The sequence below is a fragment of the Nicotiana sylvestris genome, chromosome 2, assembly GCF_000393655.2.
Source record: "Nicotiana sylvestris chromosome 2, ASM39365v2, whole genome shotgun sequence".
In the NCBI taxonomy this organism is placed as follows: Eukaryota; Viridiplantae; Streptophyta; class Magnoliopsida; order Solanales; family Solanaceae; genus Nicotiana; species Nicotiana sylvestris.
The window spans coordinates 74394916-74415903 of record NC_091058.1 but is presented as its reverse complement, the minus strand read 5'-3'; the positions used below and the strand labels follow the sequence as shown (position 1 = coordinate 74415903).

Here is a 20988-nt window from a genome sequence, read left to right as displayed (position 1 = left end):
CGTACCTATTTAAATCCAAAAATTAAAGAGAATGAATCTGACAGCACAAGAGAGTACAGATACAGTATTTAATAAACATTAAATACTGAAAAATGTTAGAGAATTTGTATTAAATTACAATGATTACCATAGTAACGTAGCATTAAATGTCTTTAATTGTTATTATGACAAAGGCAAAACGTATATCTTAAAAATAACTATAAAAAGGAGAAGACTGATCATTTGTAAACACACAAAAGGTTACTGAAAAATACTGAATTACTTTGTTTGCTTCTATTCATCTTATTATTATCAAAGCCAATTTCTTTTATTCATTTTATATACTGATTATCAGTAACCCGAGTTCTTCTAAAATAAAGCTTTGACCGAAATTTCACTTTTTGGTTAAACAGTACATGAGCACAAGGTGAATATAACCTTTACCATTTCTCAAATAACTTGCCAACAACTCAAGGTGATAAGGCTCGACCTAATATATATGTACTTAGAAATCTCCCCATACGTAATTAAGGAGTAATTCATACTTTTATCAAGTGTATATGATTAATTTTTCTCGTATCTTAGATTTTCCATCCTTTTCCTATTTGTTTGTTACCTTTTGCTTATTGACATAGTCAACTTGATCAATTATTTCGAGTCTTAACAGAAATTGCATGAGGAGGTTTTATGTTGTAAATTATTTTCTTAGTATATATATTAAAGACGAGAATACGTTTAAGACTTTCCGTAAAAGATCATTTTTAAGAGTTGGGCCAATCATATAGGATATATAGAGGTAGGATGCCACATGTCCTAATCTCTCTTGGTTACACAGTGCATATATAGTTGCCCTATCTGGTTCAATAAAAGCTCAAATAAGATGATGTACAAATAAAGCTAATTAAGGAAAGTACAATTAGTAATTACCAAATGAAACGATCATAGACAAAGCATAGGATCTGAAGCCGTATATCCATGTTATTGCAGGGTCATTCAGATACAAGTTAACGTAATACTGAAAAACTCTTGGAGCTTACGTAAATAATCACGTTGCCATGGCATCCCTATGTGGATACATGTGTTGTTCACTTTTTTCTGTATCAACTTATTCACACCTTTATAGTTTGTAATCCACACAACCTCTGGCAGCTTTCATTTTCTTTGCTGCTATCTGTTCTTATATATATGCTCACAATTCTCTTTTCCATCATCTAAATAATTAAGAAGGGAAAAATAGGAAGACACATGACGAGAGACTATGTGGATCCGCCAGCAGCTCCGCTGTTTGATATGGCGGAGCTGAAGAAATGGTCTTTTTACAGAGCCCTCATTGCCGAATTTGTTGCCACCTTTCTTTTCCTCTACGTTAGCGTCGCTACCGTTATTGGGCACAAGAAGCAAGTTGGTCCCTGCGACGGCGTTGGACTTCTTGGTATTGCATGGGCTTTTGGTGGCATGATTTTTGTTCTTGTCTACTGTACTGCTGGGATCTCTGGTACTCAGTTTCATCATCTCCTCCTCTTCTTTTTATTTTGTTCTGTTTTCTTATTGAAATTTTTCCGTGAAGCGTATGCACTATTCTACCTACCCAAGTAGTGTCCGCCTTATTACAATTCAATTACTTATATGTGTAAGTGAGGTTATAACTTGGAGTTATAGAGGTTTAAATTGATACTTTATGTATTATTTATCGTATCGATCTATCATAAATATTGACATTATATCTTTAACATATATTATTGTTAATCTTTTTCCACAAAGTGGTGTTGAATGAACCTCTAGTAGGAGGATGCATCCAGAAGCGGATCCAGAATTTGAGGTTTATGGGTTCCTACCGTAATTTCAAATTAATATGTAATAATAACTGGTTCACAGTTAAATATTTACCAAAATTTAGTGAATTTCTTAATATAAATATAAGGTCTACGCAAGAGTTACTGGGTTCCCGGAAACCCGTAGTCTATGCACTAGGTCTGCCCCTGGATGCATCTGCCTTAATTTGAAACAACATGATAGTTCAAACTTTGTAAGTTTTGAGGTTTGAACTTTAAAGAAGGTGTCTTGTGCCTTGTGGTAAGTTCAAGTTCAATATTTTATGACTTTTCTCAAAATCTCATTGCTTTGGATGTTGCAGAATAATAGAGATAAGGATGACAAGTTTTATTTTTGCTTTTCGGGCAAAGTTAGCAAAGTCACAGATTAAAAACGTGACCTAATTTTGGAGTATTCCCGTCAGAAGGAAAGGATACGTAAGAAGGAAAGAAAAAACAATCTTTTTATTGGTCTTCCCCCACCCTCCTCTCTCTCTCTCTCGGTCCTTGAATTGAATACAAGGCACTTACCAAAGTGCCCATTCAGATAATTTGAAAATACTCATGCCTCTATATATTAAGCTGAATCGGATACTAATTACAAAGAATTATTTCAAATGAATCACCAAAAAAGACTTATATTAATATGAATCACAAATGAGTACGCTTCAACCATAAAGTAAACATGATAAAAACAAATTATAACAGCAATCTTATATTAATATCTTTTTGGGGTTAACGAATGTGTATAGGTGGGCACATAAATCCAGCAGTAACATTTGGGCTATTACTGGCAAGGAAGGTTTCATTACTGAGAGCGGTGGGGTATATGGTGGCGCAGTGCTTAGGAGCCATTTGTGGCGTTGGTTTAGTGAAAGGGTTCATGAAGCATGACTATAACACGTATGGCGGCGGTGCTAATACCGTTGCAGTTGGCTACTCAACCGGCACAGCCTTGGGTGCTGAGATCATTGGCACTTTCGTCCTTGTCTATACCGTCTTCTCCGCCACCGACCCCAAACGCAATTCACGTGATTCCCACGTCCCTGTAAGTTCCATGCGTCCTTATTTTTACAAAATATTCACTATCTTTAATTTGAGAAAGTTGTTTGATTGCTTTGCTCAATTCATATATAATTTTATCTAATACTACTAAGTCTTTACTTAAACTAGAGAAAGCGTCTTAATTACGAGATGCATATGGATAATTAGTTCAATAACATAGAGATTTGGTTGCACTGTACCCTTTGAACTTCAATGATAAAAGCTCTTTACCGATCAATCCTTAGCCTCCCGTTTTTTTTTCCGACTAAGCTTAGGCAAATGGGATTTGTCTATGCTGAGATTTGAACTCTGATCTCCAGGAATTGTACCGATCACTTTATTGTCCACTATAGGCCACACTGCTAGGTGCCTTAGTGTCACAATGGTGATTTATGTCACTCAAATTCTGTCGAAGTTTCACTACCGCGCGGCAGTCAAGCCCAGTCTTAACTTTAGCCTTTCCAAAAAACTTCGAATTATTTTACAGCATTTGGGACATAGAATAAATTTAGGCAACAATAAAAGTAAAGACACATACAAATTTACATGAATCTCTTTCCAACTCGTATTAATATGTGAATACAAGAACACAATAAGCCAACCCTATGGCCAAGAACAAAGAACACCCTAGTTCCCTGCCCCAAAATGATTTCTCACCCTTAGGAATACACTTAGACGAAATTTGGCTAACACATACGCCACAAGACTAAGTTCTGCCCATTTGGGACAGCCTTATGCACATATTTATAGTGCAGGCTGCCCAATTACACTTGGCAGCACTTTAGACAATCAGTTGGCAAGCCCTAACTGATGAGCAAACATAAGGAGCATGCTAAAAACGTGTATCACTAAGCCATACAATCAGCCTTGATCTAAAAATGTGCCTCCACTTAGCCCCATGATCAATCATGCTTGAATGGAGCAATTGTAACTGCTCAACCGCCCTGTCATATGCATTGCATGCTTGTTTTGGCCAGTTTCTGCATGCCCAAGGCTGGCATTGTGCCCAGCCTTGCCCTTTGACACTGCTCCGCCCAATGCCATGACCATAGCTTGCCGTATATTGACTTAGCCACACACGTCCATTGCCACAGCTACCCGCCTATGTCAAGTCGCCCTCAACTTGATCAAATTTTCCCACATTGATGTCATTGCTTGGCCCACATTGCCTTGCATTGTCTTGCCATGTCTTGGCCCCTACGTTAACATGGCTTTGTCTTGCCATTATTATGCCAACCCGCAAGTCCATGTGAAATGCGACTTGCCTCCTTTCAAGGTACATTTTTCAACCTCGCATAGTCCGTCATGTCGAGCTATCCGTCAAGATGTTGCCCTCTTTTTCGCGTTGTGTGCCAAGGCCATCATGAAAATCCTTGTCGCAACCCACACCTGTCGGGAAACTTTGTCAAGGAGCTAACAAACCACCCCCACCCGAAGAATTCATCGTCCTCGACGAAGCGGTCGATCATTCAGCACCACCATAGGCCCTAAATATGCCGCCTTCTGCTCATGTTCTTCCTCATTCGGCTCATCTGCACTTTTTTCTTTAGCAAACAACATTGTACGTCGTTCAAGTTTTGGATAGTCCCTCACCATGTGTGGTCCTTTACAAATAAAACAGCCATCAAACTTGTTGTTTTGTCCCTTGTTCGTCGAAGGTCCAGCACATTATTTTTCCTTTCCATTGTTATTGCCCTCAATAGCATTACCTTTGTCATTCCCATTTTTCCTCCACTCTTTATCCTTGTCCTTGTTCCCGTTATTGGACTTGAAGTAGTAGAGAAATCAGAACCATTTTGTCCCAACCAAAAATCACCCAAGCGATGTCACTAGGAAGGTCTTTCACATTCTGCCTTTGATGTTCCATCTGTGCCCACCACTGCGGCCCGTAAAGGAAATTGTGCAGCTTGTCTTCCTCAGACATGTTGCTTATATCCAGCATCAAAGAATTGAAATATTTGACATATTCTCTAACCGTTCCAGTTTGTTTCAACTTTTTCAAACGATCTCTAGCAATCCACCCCGCATTGTTAGGAAAGAATTGATCCTTCAACTTTTTTTCAGCCCTTCCCAAGAGTTAATTTTTGGCCTACCAGCACTTACATTGTCTGCCACGCGCGTCCGCTAGCCAATGCTTTGCATTATCTAACAAGTATATAGTCGTAATGGTGACCTTGTCTTCATTTCAAACATAAGCAGCCTGAAAGTACTGCTCTATATCCCACTGGAAATTTTTGAGTTTCTTGGCACTCCTTGCACCATTAAACTCTTTAGGCTCCGGAATTTTGACCTTGGTACGATCTACCCCGCACTAGACATCATCATTGCCAACAGCTCGATACAGCAACCCATTTTCTGCTTTCATATTTATGCACTCTTGGCTCAGCCCGTTCATCTCTGCCTCAAGATAGGCAAGACGAGTCACGATAATTAGAAATTGATCACTATCAACAAATTCGACGAGTGCCTCTAATGCAACAACTTTTTCCCTCAGTTTTGCGTTGCCACCAGCCATCTTTCATGAAATTCAACCAATGAATGTTGTGTCTTTGCCCCAATCCAACCACACTCTAATACCAGTTGTCATAGGAGTGATTTATGTCACTCAAATTTTGTCTGAATTTCACCATTGCGCGCCAGTCAAACCCAAACTTGACTTCAGCCTTTCCAAAACTTAGAATTATTTTACGACGTTTGGCCTTAGAATAAATTTAGGTAGAATTAAAAGTAAAGACACACACGAATTTACAAGAATCTCTTCCCAACTCGTATTAATATGTGAATACAAGAACACAATAAGTCAACCCTATGGCCAAGAACAAAGAACACCCTAGTTCTCTGCCCCAAAATGATTTCCCACCCTTAGGAATACACATAGACAAAATTTGGCTAACACATATGGTGCAAGACTAAGTTCTACCCATTTGGGACAGCCTTATTCACATATTTATAGTGTAGGCTGCCCAATTACACTAGGCAGCATTTTAGACAATCAGTTAACAATCCCCAACTGATGAGCAAACATAGGGAGCATGCTAAAAACGTGTATCACTAAGACATACAATCAGCCATGATCTAAAAACGTGCCTCCACATAGCCCCATGATCAGTCATGCTTGAATGGGGCAGTTGTAACCACTCAACCACCCTATCATGTGCATTGCATGCTTGTTTTGTCCAGCTTCTGCACACCCAAGGCTGGCATTACGCCTAGCCTTTCCCTTTGACACTGCTCCATCCAATGTCATGACCATAGCTTGTCGCATATTGACTTAGCCGCACACGCCCATTGCCACAGTTACCCGCCTATGTCAAGTCGCCCTCAACTTGATCAAATCTGCCCACATTAATTGCATTGCTTGTCCCGCATTGCCTTGCATTATCTTGCCATGTCTTGGCCCCTGCTTTGACATGGCTTTGTCTTGCCATTGTTATGCCAACTTGCACGCCCATGTGAAATGCACCTTGCCTCCGTTCAAGGTGCGTTTGTCACCCCCCGTATAGTCCATCATGTTGAGCTGCCCGTCATGATGTTGCCCCATTTTTCAAGTTGTGTGCCTAGGTTATCATGAAAATCCTTATCACAACCCACACCTGCCGAGGAACTAAGTCAAGGGGCTAACACTTAGCCTCCTGGTTACTAAGGTCTCAAATTTTAATCTATTAGTGTGCTCTTGAGGGTGCCAATGTTTGTAAACTAGTGTTATAGATATCAACAAAAACACCATACTTGATGTTTTATACTTTAATACCACACAATATGGGGGTGATTTTTGTGGTGTCCAATTTTTTGCGTGCACAGATTATAGAAAGACCTGGTTCTTCTATGTGTTCCTTATACTACTGTTGCGGAATAATAAATGCGAAAAGTAAAGAACACAAGTATTTTTTTATGTGGAAAATACCTTGCTCAAAAGGTGAAAACCATGACCTACTACTGAGTAGGATTTTTCCCAACACATTAGAAAATCACTGAGCCAAAACAACATTTGCAAAACTCTTTGTAAGACTAAGGATTACCTCTAATCCCTTTGTGGAAACCAGCCTCTAGCTGTTACGATAAATTTAGGTTAACTCTAACTTGAATACAACACTCAGAGTACCTAGTACAATTGCTTCTAGATAAAGCTAAAAAGTACAATTTGAAACACCTATTAAAATGAAACTAGAATAAAAGATACACACTTGGAACTGGTTCTTCTATCTGGTTCATGTAGCTTCAGGTTCACATACTTGAATCATCGAAGAATTGCTTGCAAAATGCCTTGCTATTTTGTTGTTAACTCATGCGTAACTTCAGCGTTTATACGTACCTGTAAAATAATAACATCCCAAAATATATAGAGTTAGTAGAATAGAAAATAACAAGAGTTCCAATGCTATACTCTTCCTTGGTGGAAGAGTTCTACTTATCTTCAACTTCTAACTCCTCCCTTATCTAGGATAGAATTCTCTTAGTAAGGAGTCCTTCTCGTTATCAAATTATGCAACATTTTCATTTAGGAGATATCAAATATAACCACTTAATCTTATCTCCTTCGCGTGCATACCTTGTGCCCGAATTCTGCCCGTGTCTGTGTACACTGTGTATGGACCTGGTTAATGCTTGAGTTTCTTTACCAATCATTAAAACGAACTTCACTTGGGCCAATAAATTTTCCCTTTTTGATGATGACAAACTCTGTACTTTTCATAAGCATAAGCCATGTTTAAACTCAGGTCAACATCAATACAATGTTAGAACGCTTTCCATTTTAAAGTTACTAATCATCAAGGACCCGGTTCATTAGGTTATAAACATCACAGTCCAAAGTAAAAAGCATAACCTATCTTCCCCTTTTTTGCATCATCGAAAAGATGAATAATTATGTTAGATAACCAAATTTTAATAGATATTACTCATAGCCACTAAGGCTATTTCAAATGCAATCATGGAGTCAGGTATCATATATCAATCTAATGATATTAGCTATCTAAGAAGCATCAACAAATAGTTAGAGCACAAAAATAGTTAACGTTGATACTAGTCATCCACAAAGTATAAAGAAAAATAAAGATACTGGATCATGACCAAAAAGAACAAAAAGAAATCTCATCCAAGTCACTGGTTTGTCTAACTAGGCTAGAAAGGTTTTAAGGCTAGTAAGGACCAGGTTCTTGGTTTGTGGCCTGAAGCAGCTTCAGCATATCATGAAGAATGCCATAATTCTTCTCTTTCTCCTTTGCAAGCTCAGCCGTGAGAGCATCCCTCTCAGTTTCTACTTCAGCTAGCCTCTTTTTCAGCCTCTTAATCTCCGCATTCTTAGCCTCACTCTTCTGCACCAAAGCTCGCACTTTGCTATTTACAGTTTTCTTCTTGGATGAACCAGGTTCTTTAAGAGTAGTGTGGACTTCATAGTCATATGCAATCAAAGTGTTTTTCCCAAAGTGATCCTTACTAGTACTAACTTCCCATTTCTTGAGAGGTACATTGAAGTGAGCAAGTACAACTATAAGAATGAAACCATAGGGTATAGCATGAGTTTTGGTGCTAGTTAGAACCCTATCAAGAAGCTGGATGATAAACCCAGTCTAATTGATTTGCCTCCTACTGTCCAAACATTCTATAAGGACCAGGTCCATGAATATAGCAATGCGCCTTCTTTCCTGCATGGGCAGCACAACCTTGTTAACAAATTTAAACAACACTCTATAGGGTGGCTTCATCTCACTTTTGTATATAGCCTTAGGCTCAAGCTTTTCCTCATTGTCACCAAACTTCCTTGTATTGGCAAGTAAGATAGGGAGGTTTTCTAGGCTTGGCCATTTTAACTTTTTGTAGTCATTGTACCATTCAGCAAGTACTCACAAAAAATTTCCCAACTCCTTGTCATCAAAGCCCACAGTCACCCCATCTACCACATTGGTGACTCTGCCATTTTTATCTCATAATTTACCATGAACTCCACAATCTCATTTCTGGCAAGCTTTCCATCCATCTGAAGGACCATGTCCTTCTAACCCTACAGTTGTAGTTTTTCCAGCAGCATCAGCATTCCTTCCTCCTCCAAGTCCTTGAGGAATCTACCTTTCAAGATGGTTCTTTTCCCAAACTTAACCATCTTGTCCTTCTTCGCATCAGTTTCTTCTTCTTCTTCGCTCTCTTCTTCCTCCACTACTTTCACTTTTCTGGACTTCATGGCAGACCTGGTTCTTTTTGCCAAGGTAGAAGGTTCTGCTGATTTTGTTTTCAAACGAGACTTCTTTTTAAAAGTCTTGATTTTCTTTGCTTTTGGATTCACAACCTCCACCTCTTTTGCCTCCTCTTCATCATGAAGGACTAGGTCAATCTCCTCAATTTCAGTCAACAGGCTTAACCACCTTCTTCTTTCCTTTTGCAACAATTTTTCTTTTACTTTCTTTCAATACTTTCTCAAGTTCAGTCTCACTCTATTTCTTCTGACTCCTTGTAACTCTTCCTCTTGTGGGAGGAGTCTCTACAAGGATAGAAGAGACAAACTTTCTCGTCTTGTTTGCTCTAGGAGTTCCAGGAATTTTAACTCTTGAAGTCTTCTTCCGTTTTGAATTGTAGCTGTCAGACACTCGTTTCAGTAGATCTTCGAGGGGTTCCTGTACTGGTCAAACAGGTTCTTGAACATTCTTCCCCAACCTAACCAACCCCTCAGCAGCTTCTCCAGATCCACTACCTCCTTTACCTCTCAAATTTTCTTCTCCAGTAGATTCCTCACTCCACATTACCATAGCTCATATTTCTTAAGTCAAACTCATAGGAGTATGTGAAGATTCAACCACTCCTTGTTTTCCCGTTCCCCTCAGATCGCCTTTAACACCCTCACTCTCTTTTTCTTTTCTCCTTTCATTTTTTACCATCAGTTTCAACCCCAACAATATTTCCCACCAGAACAAACCTGTTTTCCAAATTTCCAGCAAACTCCGAGATTATTTTATATGTAATTTTAGGTCCATATGTTACATGTTCTGTTTCAAAAGAAACAGTTTCTTCCCCCTCAGTAGCAGAATTAGATGATTCTTCAGATTTTTGGGGTTCTTATGGGATTTCTTTCAATTGTTCATCTAACTTCTTATATAATTCACTCCCTACCATAGTCTTACGAGCAAGTATCGTGAATCTTCTTTTCTTAGAGAGAGGTGTGGTTGAAGGTGTGGGTGTGGATTCTTTGGGTGGTGATGAGGGATTTTTAGATATGTTAGCCATTGATGGTTAGAGGATGAGAGAAGATGAGTATGTGCATGTTTAGAAGATGAGAGAAGATAGAGAGAATTGTTTGGTGGCTGGAAATTTAGAAGTGAAGAAATAGCTATGGCCTAATCAATATAAAGAGGGAGAATTTAATTGGGTAACGGCAACATTTTAAGAAGCTCAGAAGTCTAATCAGACTGGGAGTCAGTTTGAAAAGTCATTAAGGACTCCCCCTAGAATCTAGGCACTTATTGCATTTTAGAACTCTCTTTGGATGAAACTGGTTCATTTCGTAATGGATAAGCTCAAGGAGGTTAGCATTAAATGGAACTCTACTTTCGATCATAATCCACATATAATTAATTCCAAATATGCAGAGTAGAGAGTACATACCATATAATCTTGATGAACTAGGTTCTTCACTGAGAAATCTCTTGTGTAAATCTAAAGTTTTCAAGAAAATAAAGATAATATCATTAGAGATTAATGAGACATTTTAGTACATGGCACAAGAGTATACTAGAGAAAGTATAAGACTGAGCAAAATCAAATCTAATTATGTACAAAGTTCACAAATTTTCTAACCAAATTTTTTAGTTAGAACTGATGCCTTTTAGGTGATCTTAATCATCCCAAATTCTAAGTTGTTCCTTTCAAAGTGATCTCTGCTTAGAGCTTTTGTGAAGATGTCAGCTATTTTCTTGTTAGTAGCACAAAATTCCACAGTGATCAAACCATTTTCATAGTTGTCCCTCAAAAAGTGGTGCCTAACATCTATGTGCTTAGTTCTTTTATGATGAACCGGGTTATTGGTCATACTAATTGCACTGCTATTATCACAAAAGATGGGGATACAATCTACATCAATTCCAAAGTCCATTAATTGATATTTGATCGACAACAATTAAGCAAAACAAGAGGCAGCAGCAACATACTCAGGTTCAGCAGTAGATAAAGCCACAGAATTTTGCTTTTTGGTGGACCAAGACACAATACGTGAGCCAAGAAATTGTGCCAAATCAGAGGTGCTTTTTCTATCCACAAGAAAACCTACATAATCAGCATCAGCATATCCCACTAAGTTGAAATTACTACCTTTTGGATACCATAGACAAAGGTTAGTGGTGCCTTTTAGGTATCTCAGGATCCTCTTGACAGCAGTCAAGTGAGACTCCTTTGGATTTGCTTGAAATCTAGCACAAAGGCCTACACTGAAAACAAAATCAGGTCTGCTAACATTCAGATATAACAAGGAGTCGATCATTCCCCTATACAACTTCTGATCAACAGATGAACCAGGTTTATCTATATCCAATTTTGTGGTTGTTGCTATAGGTATGTCAATTTCTTTGGAATCTTTCATTTTAAACCTTTTAAGAAACTCTTTCACGTATTTCTGATGATGGATCATAGTTCCATTTGAATTTTTTTTAATTTGTAAGCCTAAAAAGAAATTAAGCTCACTCATCATACTCATTTCAAATTTACTCCCCATTAGTTTAGCAAATTCTTTACTTAACTTATCAGTAGTTGCTCCAAAGATTATATCATCAACATATATCTGAACTACCAAGAAATCATTACCTTTTTTTCAAGAATAAAGTATTGTCAATTTTACCTCTCCTGTAGCCATGCTCAAGCAGGAATTTTGATAATCTTTCCCACCATGCTCTTGGAGCTTGTTTGAGCCCATAAAGTGCCTTGTCAAGCTTGTACACATGATTAGGACATTCCTTGCCTTCAAAGCTCGGAGGTTGCTTGACAAATACTTCCTCCTTTAGATAGCCATTAAGGAAGGCACTCTTGACATTCATCTAATGAAGAGTGAGTTGCATGTAAGCAGCAAAGGCTATAAGAAGTCTAATTGCTTCCAATCTTGCAATTGAAGCAAAAATCTCATCATAGTTGATGCTCTCCTCTTGACTGTATCATTGAACCACCAATCTTGTCTTGTTTCTTAAAATTGTTCCAGCTTCAACAAGTTTGTTTCTGAAGACCCATTTTGTGTCAATTATTGATCTGTCATTGGGTCTTGGTGCTAGATGCCAACTTGACTTCCTTAAAATTGGTTGAGTTCATCTTGTATTGCATTCACCCAATTTGCATCCTACAAAGCCTCAGCAATATTTTTAGGTTCCAAGACCTGGCTTAACCTGTCCTCAGACAGACAGCCCTCACCAGGCTGTTAGAATTGCTAAATGCTTCACCACAAAGCAAGCATTCCTGAATACGACAGATGTGGAAGTGGCTAAAGAAGTCGGAGGACGAAAGTTGTTGGACAACTGTTCCAATTATATTCAGTATCATACATGTAAAAATTATAGTAGGGATCTTCGCCCCTAAATACATTATTCAAATAACTTGAGTTTCAATAACTATAAAAAGAACTTTCTAGTTCACAGATAAAAAACATCAAAAGCACAAAGATTCTTCAAGGAAGATCAGGTTTTGATTTCAAAGGTTGGATCAATAATTATGTTCTCAATGGGATGAGAACTTTGATACTTGTAAGGTTTCACAACCAGCTGGTATCCCCTAGATGTTCCTTCAATGTTTTGTTGCTGAGAAACAGGTCCATGGATAAGTTCCCTCGATGTTTGAGGATCAGTTCCTCTTTGTTCAGTTCCCCCTGTCAAGTTGCCCTAGGTGGTAGGACATGTTCCATCACTTGTTTCTTCCTTTTGTGCAACTTCAGTCTGAGCTGTGGTTTCATTTGAGTTTCTTACCAGCCCAATTGCTTCATCATCATGTTCCTGCCTCTTAGAAAGAATGTTAGTTTCGTTAAAAATCACATGTACACTTTCTTCCACCCACATAGTTCTTTTGTTATATATCTTATAAGCTTTACTATGTTAAGAATATCCCAAGAATACTCCATCATCACTTCTAGGACCAAACCTACCTAGGGAATCTTTACCATTATTAAGCACAAAGCGCTTGCATCCTAATACCTTAATATGGGATATATATTTGGCTTTCTCCCTTTAAGTAACTCATAAGGAGTCTTTTCAACAAGAGGTCTAGTTATGCACCTATTTATGGTGTAGCATGTAGTGTTCACAGCTTCTGCACAGAAACTATGGGGCAGTTTACTAGAAGGAAGCATAGTCCTAGCCATTTCTTCTAATGTCCTATTCTTTCTTTCAACTACTCCATTTTGTTGTGGAGTCCTAGGAACAAAAAATTATGATTTATGTCATGCTCATCACAAAATAAAGATAACTTAGCATTCTCAAATTCAGTACCATAATTCCTTCTGGGTTTTCTAACAAAAAAAGTGAACATGTCAAATGCTTCATTTTTAGATGTTAAAAATAGTATCCAAGTAACCCTAGAGTAATCATCAACAAGCACCATAACATGTCTCTTACCACCTCTGCTCAATGTTCTCATTGGCCCAGTAAGATCCATATGGACCAGTTCCATCGTCCTGGTGATGCTTACCATTTTCTTGTTTTGAAAGATGATCTTACATATCCTTCTTGCACAGTCCTCACAAATTTTATCTTCCTTGAACTTGATGTAAGACAGTCCTATCACCAAGTCCTTGGTGACTAGTTTGTTGAGTTGGCTTAGACTGGCATGTCTAAGTCTTTTGTGCCAAAAGATGGGATCATTATCCAACACGCTTAAGCAAGTGAGTTCATTATCTGAAAGTGTGGACAGATCCACAACAATATGTTGTTCTTTCTTTTTCCCTGCAAAACTATATTGTCAGTTGTAAGATTAATCACAAAGCATTTTGTAGAGGTGAATGCTATCATGTTACTTCTATCACACAATTTTGATACACTTATTAGACTGTACCTCAGTCCATTTATCAAGTAGACATTCTCAATAGAGTGAGAATCAGTCTTACCTACCTTTCCAACCCCAATGATCTTACCTTTCTTCCAATTTCTAAAGAAGACATTACCTCCTTTAAGGTCCTCAAATGAAAGAAATTGGTTCTTGCTTCCTGTCATATGCTTTCAGTAGCTACTATCCATGTACCATATTTAGCTACTCCCCTTCACTTGAACCTGCAAAAGGAATTTTGGGGTTAGTCTTAGGAATCCAAACTAGTTTGGGTCCCTTTCTATATGCAAAAGGATGAATCAAATTCTTTTTGGCCCAACTTAGTAGCATATTCTTCCCTTGAACAAATTCTTTGTTCTTTTGACTTGTCTTTTCTTTTGCAGTACATTCACTTTTATAGTGACCAATTTTACCACAGTGTGTGCAAATTTTGTTCTCAACAAGTGTGAGGTACTTGCTTTTGGGATCCCACTTAGGTGCAGGGTTCCCAAAGTCAAGCTCTCTTCTGTTGCTACTATGGTATTCTTATAGCCATGAAAGTGCATCGGAGGACCTGTTCCATTTACAAGTTTTGTCTAGTTTATGTTTGACCTTGCTTAGATTCGCCTTTAGGATTCTTACCTGCTTATCTCTTTTATACTACTCATCTTTTATTTTTCTTACATGTTTTCTAGAGTGAGTTGTGTGTGATCAGCTGTCTTTTTACCTGTTCCTAATTTCAGTTTTAGATTTCCAGATCTAAGTTCTAGGACAGTTGTGTCAAGTTCATGAACCTGGTTCTTTAACACAGTATTTTCACTTACATTTTCACTAGTCCTAAGTTTTAGGTTTATGCACTTAGCTTTTAAAACCACACATTCTTTTGACAGTAGTTCCTTTTCATTATTTACATCCTCATATTCATCAATTAGCTCTAGTAGCAACTCAGATAACCTTTCTTTAGACAAAAATTTAATCTTGACTTTGAGATGAAAGACATTTACCTTAGTTTTTTCATCAAATTCTTCAATAACCATAAGTACTCGTTCATCATCATTATCATCTGAGCTTTCTCCTCAAGCAGCGACCATAGCCTTGGTTGATCCTTTGTTGTTTCTTTGCTTGGGTTGAACCTGTTCCTTCTTGCTATTACTTCGTTTAGATCTTTCCTTGTTCTATTCAATTTCCCACAAAGGAGAGTTCTTGATGTGGTGATAAGTCTTTCCACACTTGTAGAAGCCATCATTTATTTGCTTCTCATGAGCTTTTGATTTGCTGTAGCTTCCACTTCTTGAACAACCCTTTCCTCTCCTCAGGTACTTCTTGAAGTCTTTGGTGATCATAGCCATTTCAACATCTTCCAGATCAGAACCTTCAGTGATTCTGAGTGCCAAGCTCCTTTCTTTCTTAGTACATCAATCTTCATAGTTTTTCTCCTAAGCTCATATATAGTAAGATTTCCAATCAATTCATCCAATGGGAGAGTAGCAATATTCTTTAATTCCTGGATGGCAGTGATTTTGCTCTCCAAGTGATAGGCAAAACCCTAGTCAGTATCTTCTCAACTCTTTCTTCTTCAGAAACAATTCTTCCAAGAGATTTTAGCTCATTTGTCAATGTTGTGAACCTTGTGTATATTTTTTGAATGGTTTCTCCTTCCTTCATAGCAAAGTTCTCATACTGAGAGTACAGTAGAGTTCCTCTGGATCTCTTCACCTAAGGTGTTCCTTCATGAGCCACTTGCAGTGTATCCCAAATTTGCTAAGCAATGGCACAGCCTTGGATTCTGTTGTACTTATCTGGACCAAGTCCATAAACAAGTCATTTCTTAGATTTAGCATTCTTCTCCCACTTCTTCATGTCCTCGGAGGTGCAATCCCTCTTGTGTTTAGCACATCTACTCCTTCAACATTTTTCTTCAAGGTTGTCAGTGGACCATCGGTGACAATATCTTATAGTTCATAGTCCACTCCTATAATGTGATCTCTCATCCTGTTTTCCCACCAAGAGTAGTACTGGCCATTAAAGAGTGGTGGCCTAGCAGTGGATTGCCCTTCCCAGTTTCCAAGTGGTGCACTCATGTTGATCATCTCCTAAGGTGTAAGCCTTTTCAAGGATAACCTGCTCTGATACCAATTGATATTTTTATACTTCAATATCGCACAAGAGGAGGGTGATTTGTGTGTTGTCCAATGTTTTGCATGCATAGATTATAGAATGATTTAGTTCTTCTATGTGTTCCTTATACTACTGTTGCGGAAAAATAAATGCAAAAATTAAAGAACACAAGTATTTTTTACGTGGAAAACACCTAGCTCAAAAGGTGAAAAAAATGACCTACTACTCAGTAGGATTTTTCCCAATACTTCACTAAATCACTAAGCCAAAACAACATTTACAAAACTCTTTGTAAACCTAAGGATTACCTCTAATCCCTTTGTGGCAATCAGCCTCTAGTTGTTACGACAACTTCATGTTAACTCTAACTTGAATACAACACTCAAAGAACCTAATACAATTGCTTCTAGATAAAGCTGAAATGTACAATTTGAAACACCTACTACAATGAAATTAGAATAAAAGACAGACACTCGGAACTGGTTCTTCTATCTGGTTCATGTAGCTTCAGGTTCGCACACTTGAATCACACAAGAATTGTGTCTTGCTATTTTTCTCAACTCACATTTAACTTCAGTGTTTGTGCGTACCTGTAAAATGAGATCATCCTCAAATATATAGAGTTAGTAGAATAAGAAATTACTAAATGCTATACTCTTCCTTGGTGGAAGCGTTCTAGTTATCTTCAACTTCTAACTCCTCCCTTATCTAGAATAGAGTTCTCTCGAGTAAGGAGTCTTTCTCCTTATCAATTATGCAATCTTTTCGTTCAGAAGGTATCAGATATAATCACTTAAGCTTATCTCCTTCACGTGCATATCTTGTGCCCGAATTCTGCCTTTGTCTTTGTATACTGTGTATGAACCTGGTTCATGCTTGAGTTCCTTTATCAATCATCAAAACAAACTTCACTTGGAACAACAATATTTTTTGACAACAAAAAAAGAATATTTAAAGTCTCTGTCGGAGATAAACTCCACCTAAACAAAAGATTATAGTCTCTGTGGACTGCAGCGAGTAACAAATGCATGTCTAAATCATAAATTAAAGATCAAGAGTTTAGTGTTATATGATTTTGCTATTCGTTACCTTCTTTCTCCACAGGTATTAGCACCACTGCCAATTGGTTTCGCGGTGTTTATGGTTCATTTGGCCACCATTCCCATCACTGGAACTGGGATCAATCCTGCTAGGAGTTTTGGAGCTGCTGTCATTTACAACGATACCACAGCTTGGAATGACCATGTAAGTGTTTATACTATACTTACGATAGTTCTAATTTAAAAGGTCTTTTAAAGTTCAATAGAGCTAATTAGGCATCATTTGTTTGCATTTAATGGAGGTCTGAATCTTAATTATTCAGATCTCAGATATTAAGCGCGTTTATTTTAAAGTCTGAATCTTAATTATTCAGATCTTAATCATTAAGTGTGTTTGTTTTTTTACTTCACAACTACTTAATGGGTCTGAATAGGTCTGTATGATTAAGATCTATAACAGAAACTTAATTTCATTAAGATGTTATCATTCATATTCATTATTAACTACTGACACCGCCTACCATTATCAACTATCACAATGCCACCACCACCACCATCATCCTCAATCATAGCCGTCACCATTATCGACTATTACTACCCACCACTCCCACCACCGACATTCTCAACCACAATCAATACTCATCCACCTCAACTACCATAATTAACTACCTCATCACCATCAACAACCATAACCGGCAATATCCATTATTATAACCTACTACCACCCACCACCATCTTCCTCAATTACAACTATCACGATCACCCGTCATTATTATCTATCATCACTCACCACCACCATCCTCAATCATAATTGCCACCACTATCAATCACCACTAGTTACTATCCTGAACCACCACCATCAACCAAAACTACCACTGCCTCTAATCGGCATTCACCCGTTAGCCATCACCACCAACAGTAATATTAGATTAATTAGTATTTCATTTAAATTTTATGTTTTTATATTTTCAAATAAAGATAAATTTTTTATATTTAGATGTTAAAAATCAAACAGCCTTAATCATTCAGTGTTCAGATTTTAATACACAATTTAATATTCAGATGTGTATTCAAATTTAGATGGTTTTATCTTTATACACATCTTAATATTCAGATGTGTATTCAGATTCAGACGTCTTAATCTTAAAAAAAAAAAAAAAAAAAAACAAATGAGGCATCTTATAATATTTTCCTTATCTGTTTTCATAGTGGATCTTCTGGGTTGGACCCTCTCTGGGAGCATTGGCTGCTGCTCTCTATTACCAGCAAGTTCTGCGAGCTCAAGCTGCCAAAACTTTGAGCTCCTTTCACAGCAACCCCAGCATTTGAACAGCTAGTCTCTCATCATTAATAATATAATGTTGTATCTACCCATCATTAGGGTAGCACTTAATTCACAAGTGTTAATCATCTTAATTAAGAAGTAATAATCATCTTTGTTGGGCCTCGATTTACTTCTGCTTTCTGATCTCAATTTCTGTGGCTTATAAAAGTTCAAGCATTATTTGGTTGTATTAGTGCTAAAGAGCGAAGTTCTTGTTGTGATCAGCAATCAAGCACCAACATTAGAAATCCAATTTTATCTGTTTAGACAGCAAATAATAAAAATTCAGAAACAACAGAGCTTAGTAATTTATAATTTAAAGGTACAGCTCTTTTCGATTAATTGACGGTAGACAAGATAATAATGTTGTCAATACATAAACGAATTATAGGGTTACTGATTATTGAACTTCCAGTGGGCAGTACCTTGATTTGAACTAGCAAAAGATGGTCCAATTTGTTCGGGTGGACTCACTGAGATGGTCCAACATTGAGTTGGCCTTTTTTGTAAGATTTATTGTTTCATTGAAAAGGCTTGTTTTTACTCACAACGTAACGTACACATTTAAGAATATTCCTCTCCGCTAACAGCCGTCCAATGTGCTGGAAAAAAGATCTAACAAATTTATTGTCATGATTTATGAACAATTTATATTAAGTTATGATACAATTTGTATTACAGTTTCGTGACTCGTGACAAGACAAATTTTATTTCGTAATATTTGAGTTATTTTAAAGAATAATTTTCAGGTACCATAACATATTATTTCACTCGATCTTTTTCTCAAGAGGTACCATGAATGAAATGACACACTAACTTCTGATGGTCCATTGCCAGGATGTATAAACAAATTGTACAAAAGTCTTAGCATAATTTGTATAGAATTTCTAATGATTCACTAGGACTCGTGACAAGGTCCATTCATTAGAACTTCTAGTGATTAGTCCGGATTCAGGACAAATTTGTTCCCAAATTATGATATTTTTATACCAAACTCATGAAGATCCATTGTGACTCGTGCATACAAGACAAACTTTCTCATCCATCAGAACTTCAATAATTTTTATACCAAATTATTTAAATTAATTTGGGTTATGGGTCAAATCACATTTAAGGGAGAAATGGATCTAAAGTGGGTATGGTTCATTTAAGTTGACGTGGCATTTATTTTTGGATTTTTCTCATAAATTTTATTACATCTTATATTTATGGTAAATGTTTGAGTCAAAATAACTTTTAAGTGACAATGACAAAGTTTAGTTACTTTTAAGTGATAAAAAATAGTTGACTGACTTTAGTAAAATTGTAAGGTAGTTGAAGACCTTCCGTGAAATTAACCCGCAAATTATTAGAAGTTCTGATGAATGAGAAGTTTGTCTTGCATGCACGACTCGCGATGGATCTTCATGACTTTAGTATAAAAATGTAATAATCCTGTGACCATGTTTTAATGCGCAACCTTTTTTTTTTTTTTTTTTGCTAACTTATGTAAACGGAATCAAAAAATTAAATAATGATAGGAAAATATCCTATATGAGGATATCACTCCCTTTCAACATACAATGCTTTGGGGCCACGGTACAATAATTTCCTTTGTCAAGCTGGCTGAAAGAGGTCTTGTCTTCAAGCCTATTTTTTGCTATAGTAAGCCATCTTTTTATAGTAAAACTTTTGGTGTCTACAAGATTTGTAAGTTGGAGTTCATTCGAAGTAAAATTCGAACAATGAATCAGCCTTTGTTTTTGTTTTTTGAAAAAAAAGAAAAACTGATACAGGAAAAAAATAATATTGGACTTTGCAAAGAATTAAAGTATAACAACTTTCTCAATTGTGTGTGTATATATATATACATACACACACAATTTTCTCAATTGCTGCAAACTTGCAGACCCAAAGTCTATATTTTTCCCAAAAAAATTATAGTAATAATACACACTATCTTGAAGATTTTATGTCTTCTGAAATATTGCTTCTTCTTTTTTGTAACAAATAAGTAACTGTTATAAGATTGAACAATATGTGTTTTACTTTTAGGTGAAGAGTATGTTGGAAGTGCGCAACTTACGTTATTATAACCTTCTCCTGTAAATCAAAATCTTGTTTGAATATTGAATATATACAAGCTCTTGTATTAAAAGTGTACTCAACCAACATAAGACATTCTTCATGATTGAGGTGATAGCAATTTTACTTTTATTTTACTTTTTGCAAGTATGCAAAAACAAGCATGATAAAGACATTTTAATAAAGTTACGCTCAGGATAACACCTCAAATTTTACAAAGCTAGTTATCGGTATTAGTTTTAGGGGGTGAAACTTTTAAATGAGTCTTATGAAAAGAACCAGATAACTATTATTTGGAGTAGAAGGAGATCAGTACATATTCTATCAGACACATCCTATGCAAAGTAATTCAAATAGTTGTGCACCCTTACGTGTTCTTCTGAGAAATTAATTAAAAATTAACCGAACGATCGATAGAGAAATCGAGATAATTATAAGAACGATTTAAAAATTTTGATTTTAATTATACACAATAAAGTAACAATAGATAAAATACGAATTTCTTAAAATAGTCAGTTGTACCGAATTATTGACACCCCTAACAATCGCTAATGAATATATGAGGGATGCCAACTGAAAAGTCTTTATCGCAGCGACAGATAAATTTTGGAGAAAAGAATCGGACTGGTTC

General features: G+C 36.9%; 1 protein-coding gene across 1 annotated transcript; it reads left to right on the top strand.

The window, feature by feature from the left end:
- Nucleotides 1-1170: 1170 nt before the first annotated feature.
- Nucleotides 1171-18483, top strand: LOC104229931 (aquaporin PIP2-7-like). The gene is made up of 4 exons (XM_009782659.2): nt 1171-1474; nt 2543-2838; nt 17034-17174; nt 18179-18483. Exons 1-4 carry the CDS (start codon nt 1225-1227, stop codon nt 18296-18298), a joined length of 807 nt encoding a protein of 268 aa, XP_009780961.1. The 5' UTR covers nt 1171-1224; the 3' UTR covers nt 18299-18483.
- The last annotated feature ends 2505 nt before the right edge of the window (nt 18484-20988 follow it).

Bases quoted from the DNA above. Each gene is read 5' to 3' on its own strand.
- LOC104229931 (XM_009782659.2), top strand. From the start codon at position 1,225: ATGACGAGAGACTATGTGGATCCGCCAGCAGCTCCGCTGTTTGATATG. The intron at 1,475-2,542 runs GTACTCAGTTTC...GAATGTGTATAG, and splicing joins CTGTACTGCTGGGATCTCTG to GTGGGCACATAAATCCAGCA. The intron at 17,175-18,178 runs GTAAGTGTTTAT...CTGTTTTCATAG, and splicing joins CCACAGCTTGGAATGACCAT to TGGATCTTCTGGGTTGGACC.